At 36.9% G+C, this 6,000-nt stretch overlaps 1 protein-coding gene across 1 annotated transcript in view; it reads right to left on the bottom strand.

Moving 5' to 3' along the window:
- Positions 1–3,277: 3,277 nt before the first annotated feature.
- The window catches only part of LOC124606887 (putative sodium-coupled neutral amino acid transporter 7), a 47,215-nt gene continuing 44,492 nt past the window's right edge, over positions 3,278–6,000 (bottom strand). The window contains exons 6-8 of the mRNA XM_047138984.1: positions 5,115–5,377; positions 4,811–5,010; positions 3,278–4,717 (exon numbers count right to left, since the gene is read on the bottom strand). Of these exons, the coding sequence (XP_046994940.1) occupies positions 4,533–4,717; positions 4,811–5,010; positions 5,115–5,377 (648 nt within the window). The 3' untranslated portion in view covers positions 3,278–4,532. The remainder of the gene's footprint in view (positions 4,718–4,810; positions 5,011–5,114; positions 5,378–6,000) is intronic.

Raw genomic sequence — 6,000 nt, 5'->3', positions numbered from 1 at the left:
ATGGAAAACATTCTCGAAACAAAAGAAAACTATCAAAACAGGTAAGTTGAACTAACACAATCAAAAAAAATTATATAACACATGGAAAGATTAACAAATGATACATAATAATAAAACAATTGGAGGATGCTGGTAGAAAGAAACAGCCTCAGCCAGCTGAAGGAAGTCTTCTAAAGCAGGGCCACACGCCACATTATGCCCACAGGAGTACTACAGTGTCTTAACAACTATGTCACCTCACATAAAGCCAAAAACTTATGTTGCGAAAGCTGCAGGCAATGTCTTACTTTGCAGTCTGCGCACAATATTTTTTTATGTTAAACTAGACCTATTATTCAGCAAAGATTTCATTTATTTCATCCTTGTTAGGGTTCACAAACTGGCTTGATATTATGGCTATAAATCCTGGAAACAACACAGCAGAGCACCTCAAGGTGACCACCAACTCCAACCTGCTTTTCTACTGAAGTATTTGTATGGAAATGAAACTGAAATGTGGTGCCACAGAAGAATGCTGAAGATTAAATGTGTTGATCACCTAAGTACTGAGGATTACTGAATACAACTGGAGAGAAAAGAAATTTGTGACACAACCTGACAAGAAGGGATTGGTTGATAGGACACATTCTGAGACATCAATGGATCACCAATTTAGTCTTTGAGGGAAGTGTGAGGGGTAAAAATTGTAGAGGGTGACCAAGAGAATGCAGATTCAGAAGGATGAAGGTTGCAGAACTTACTTGGAGATGATTTTGATCATGATGATGATGATGATGATGATTGAACAGGATAGAGTATAATGGAGAGCTGCATCAAAACCAGCCTTTGGACTGAACAACAATTACTATCAATTATATAATTAACAGCTGGATCACAGGTGGAGTAAGAGTTTTGTGCCAGGAGATGCACAAAATGTGAGCAACAAAAAATATCCACATCCAAATTCTCCGTTTCCTGTAAAAAATATTCCAAAATATTAAGAAGGTAATGAGATATGCAAAAAGAATGCATAATGATGAATACTTACATAGCCTAACAAAAGACATGTTCAACATTATTAAAATGAAACAGAAGAAGAAAAAAAGGCAAAAACACAATGAAAAAATATAACACTAACACGAGAAAACAATGTGACAACCCCCCTCTCCACTCCCACCCCCTCAGAAATAGTAAACACTTCTAACAACTTTTTGTAGGTGCTTCAGATGAGACTAACATTTCTATCTCAGACCGATGCAAATTTGTTTAAAAGCTTGGTATGTACCAAGACTGATTTTTTCAAACTTTTGCCAACAACATACAGCAAAAGCGGCAAGATCCTCACTTGACCTAAGAAGAAATATGTCATCAGCAAAACTATTGGAAGGCAAAATTAAAATGTTATAATTGTTTTTCAAGACCCCTACAACTGCTTAATAAAATTAAATGTGATTGTAATAACATATTTCTGTAAAGCATTAAAATTTTGCATCAACATGGAACACAAAACGAATTCATTTCTGGCAGAAGATGAGTAGTGTGTAGAAAGAAGTGACTGGGCTGCTTCTCAGTAGTGCATTGTTATGGAACTAATGCCACAGAACAATTCACTGTGTGTCACTAGTGAGTTTACAGTGAGGCACAGAGCTGGTCTTAGAGAGTGTCCACACCACGTGACATTAGTGATGCTGCGCTAGCAGATGAAGCTACCATAATTAGCAAGGCTCCAGCTAAAATTACAACTGTTTAACCCTTGTCACCTGAGGGAATTATTATCAGTCAGGTGACAGCCTTGAGGGGAGTGATGGCTGATGTTTTTCCTACCAGCACAGGTGAAGGACCTCACGACCACAATGAAAAATGCCCCAGATTATTAAATAACATTATTTGGAAGGCGGGTGATTTAACAGCTCTAATCCCGGGATTGGAATGACTCCTTACCCTCTCCCTTAAAACCCGCATCCTTTCGTCTTTCCCTCTCCTTCCCTCTTTCCTGACGAAGCAACCATTGGTTGCGAAAGCTAGAATTTTGTGTGTATGTATGTGTCTGTTTGTGTTTCTATCGACCTGCCAGCACTTTCGTATGGTAAGTCACACCATCTTTGTTTTTGAGTGATGGGTTTTATAGACTATCTCATCTTAAGTCTATGTGCATCCACCTAGTACATAAACAGTCTTTTCCAGTATCACACGGCCAAGCTGCCTGAGTAGATAAGGGGACGAATGAAAATAAAATACAAAATCAATGAAAGCAGGAACGGCAGTTTAAATTTGCCAGCTGTCTTGGCCATACTTCCTCTGCTTAGTTGTAGACCAGATATCACTGAAGCCAAAGTCACTAGAGCATAATTTTACACTGGCACTCTACTATGAAAGCAGAAACAAATTATCTTTGTTGAATAAATTTCCATCACCAATATCTGGCTAGCAATGGATGAGAAGTAACGCGAAATGAATTTCCATATCACATTTTGCTCCCATCTCATTTTCTGTATTCTAACATTCCCTGCAGTATCTCAGAGGAATGGCATTGATGGTTATCTGTCCCAGTAATAACGACTTAAGCTCTGCAGCCTTACAAGCACTCTTCAAGAATAGTGCATTATGAGCAGATACCTGGTTTCGCACTCTTCCACATCTATCTTCAGCATCAAAAACACAAAAAATAATGCTAATCTCTACGAATAATCTCATGGCTGCCTACAGTAACAGTTATACTTCATACATCTAAAACATAAGGCATCAATATGATGTCAACAACATGGGCTTGCACCATGCTGTAAGCCACACAAAGTCTGTGGTAAGTAGGGATAAAGATTTTAAATGGTAACTTCCATGTTCACAATCATGTCCTCCACCAAGAAGACCAGAGTGTTATGGAACAATTATCTCATTCTTGTTCACATAGTCCTAATGTAGTGAGACAAGTTTCTAGTCAAAAAGAGGTTACTAAAATCCAGAATCATCCCTTTTAACTTTAATGGGAAGAAAAGAAAAAAGAAAGCAAGAAAGAAAGAAAGAAAGAAAAGTTGGCATCACTCTGGGAAACTACTGCCGTGGCACACACACAAAACATACATACAAGAAAGGGCAACAATGCACCCGAGAGTCAACAAAAAACTACTCTCCACACCAACAGTATCAGTCTATTAACAGAAACTAATGAATGTAGTGGATCACCATCTATCAAAAAAAAAAAAAAAAAAAAAAAAAATTCCCCGGCTAGTAAAACACCATGCCATCAAAGATGTATATGTCAGTCTTAAAACCCAGAAAAATCTGCCTATTACTGTACAAATTTTCATAAAGCTTTTTGACTTTCTTTTATGCAACATTTTTGCAGCTAAAATATGCTCCCTCAGATTGTGTACTTGATAAAAATAAAAAATAAAAATTAGAGCTCACATTAACACAGTGTCCACCAGAAGCACAAATTATGAAAGTTTATCAAGGACTCTTCTTTCAGTTTACTTTAAATTAGTGTGAACTAATCCACTTAGTTCTCTCATTTATAACAAACTGGTTTAGAAACTAATCTGCAAAGTTACTAATTAAAGAATAGTCATCATCATCATCATCATCATCATCATCATCATGCACAGTTATCTGCCACGGACACAGCCTGCCTGGACCAATCCTTGCCACCATCTCCAATCTTCCTGTCACCTCTCTGTCACTAGTCTGGCTCACTCTTCTCTCTTCAGGATGATTTCTGCCATTCCTTTTAGCCATTTGTTCTTTGGCCTCCCTACTGGTCTCCTGCCTTGGCCTCCCTACTGGTCTCCTGCCCTTTATCTTTCTCGCACTCATCTTCTCAGGCATCTTTGCTGCCTCCATTCTCTTCAAATGCCCATGGTCACACCATTTTAAGCTTTTCTCCTCAATCTTCTCTTATACATTGTGGTATCTCCCCAACCCTTTCATATGTCATCTTTGAAGACTACTGAAACAGCTCTGTCAGCCGTACAGCAAAACTACCTCCCTCTGAATATTACTACCAGTCCCATTAATTTAAAAATAGTATTTACATTTTAAGTAATAAATAGAATTGTCCTCATCACGCTTTCTATGTAAAAAAGATAATTTGTAGAATAAGGATAAATTTAAAAAGTGGAAATCTACATCGCAGACTCAAAATATCATTTAAAATAGCATAGAAAGTACTGTCATTCACAAGGCATGACTGAAATCCTGATTCGTCATTTATCCTCCAGGCAATTTTGATATCATCAAATGTATGCAATGTAAACTATCTAGGTGGCTACTCCATTCTAGAGTTTCTCTGAGCATCACGACCAGTCTAAATTTACTGAAGCAATATGTGCACATTCTGTAAATTTATCAAATTAATTAACTTAGTATTTTAAAATTACAACAAAATCTGGAAGCAATATATATGAATCACATTTTATGATCAAGCAGTCAAAAGTTTTCAGAAATCATTAATGAAACTTTTAATAAGCACAATGTTGTCTTAACCAGATAAATAGGAATGTATAAATAAATAACAGATGTTTCCTACACCAGTGCTTGAGGGCACACACATGCACTGGCTACACACACAGTCTGATAGGTGATTGGTCTTTTTCTGAGAATCTTTCAATTGCCTGCACTAGGACTACTCCAAATACAAATGTCCCAGTCAGTATATACAACACAGACAAAAATACATAAAACCTGTCTTTATTTAAAAGAATAAGTGGATCTTTATGTAATGTTGACTGCATCCAGCATATACCTGCCAAAAAAAGAAAAAGCGAGAGAGAAATAAGTACGGCATTAGGTCTTATCATAAGTCAAAGACAGTTGTACTATAAGTATTTGTTATTACCTGGGAAAACAAATATGAAAATAGCTGCAAGACTTCCCAGACAATCTATCACAATTCCCATATCAGGGATGAGCACTGCTAAGAGCAATGTTAATATAAACCATGTTGTTGCTATTACAACTCGTCTCATTGGTTCTTTAACTGCAATATCAGCCTGACTGTCGTAGAAAAATGTACACCATATTTTGTTTACTGCCTCCCTACGAAAAAGAAAGAAAAACTTAGCTCCTTTTCATTTACCAGTTTTATGCTCATATTATGTATTAACCATGAGTACATTCCACAGCTAAAACAGTAACAGTACCTTCCACAGAATAGTAGTATTGGATAGGTTGTGTATGTCTTTATAGCAATAGCTGTAATACCAATCAGGACAGATGGATGGTATCCCGAATAAGACTCCAGAATATCACTTGTGACATCGGCACCAAATGTCAGGTATCCAAATGTTCCAGCTAGAGTGTATGACAGCATACAAATAAAGACAGCTGCTCCACAACATATTGAAAAATTAAATATGGTGCGTTCATGGAGGCAGGAATAAATTGGTATCACACTGACATGACACTGAAAAAGATATGTAAAAAAATAAATGACATCACCAGCAGGTACATATTAACTTAGTTCTGCCACCCAACCTACAATGTAAATTTTGGAATTTAATAGTAATTACAAAGATAAGAAGATACCCTGCAAGAAATACAATAAGCTTTAGAATTAGGTGGGGGAAAAAAATGACATTTCTACAGTACAATAAGTGAAACAGAATTATTTTGAGCATCACAGAATGAGACAGAAGTACCAAAAAATTAAAAAATTCTTCATGCAAGTTCACTAGAAAATATTTTATAAGGAACAGAAGAAAATATTGATTCACAAAAAGTCATCATCTGCAGTTTCCTTTTAACAATATCAATGATAAAGAATGTAAAAAATATGATGAAAATCAGGCTTATGCTTAGCTATTAAAACATGGAGGACCCACAACTAGAATGAGAGCTACAGACTTAAAGCTGTGCCCTCGTCAGGCATGGTAATTCTCACCATCTTTTTCGATGCCCGAGGTCTGATTCTCATCTAATTCCTCAATGGTGACATGAACTGTAGCTACACTCTGTAGCCTATGCATGTCCATCAGGAGCAAATGGCCTGGGCTGCTCATGGAGGGAGTGATTCTGTTCCACGATAAC

This window comes from Schistocerca americana, chromosome 3 (assembly GCF_021461395.2).
Source record: "Schistocerca americana isolate TAMUIC-IGC-003095 chromosome 3, iqSchAmer2.1, whole genome shotgun sequence".
Lineage (NCBI taxonomy): Eukaryota > Metazoa > Arthropoda > Insecta > Orthoptera > Acrididae > Schistocerca > Schistocerca americana.
This window is presented reverse-complemented; position numbering and strand designations above follow the sequence as displayed.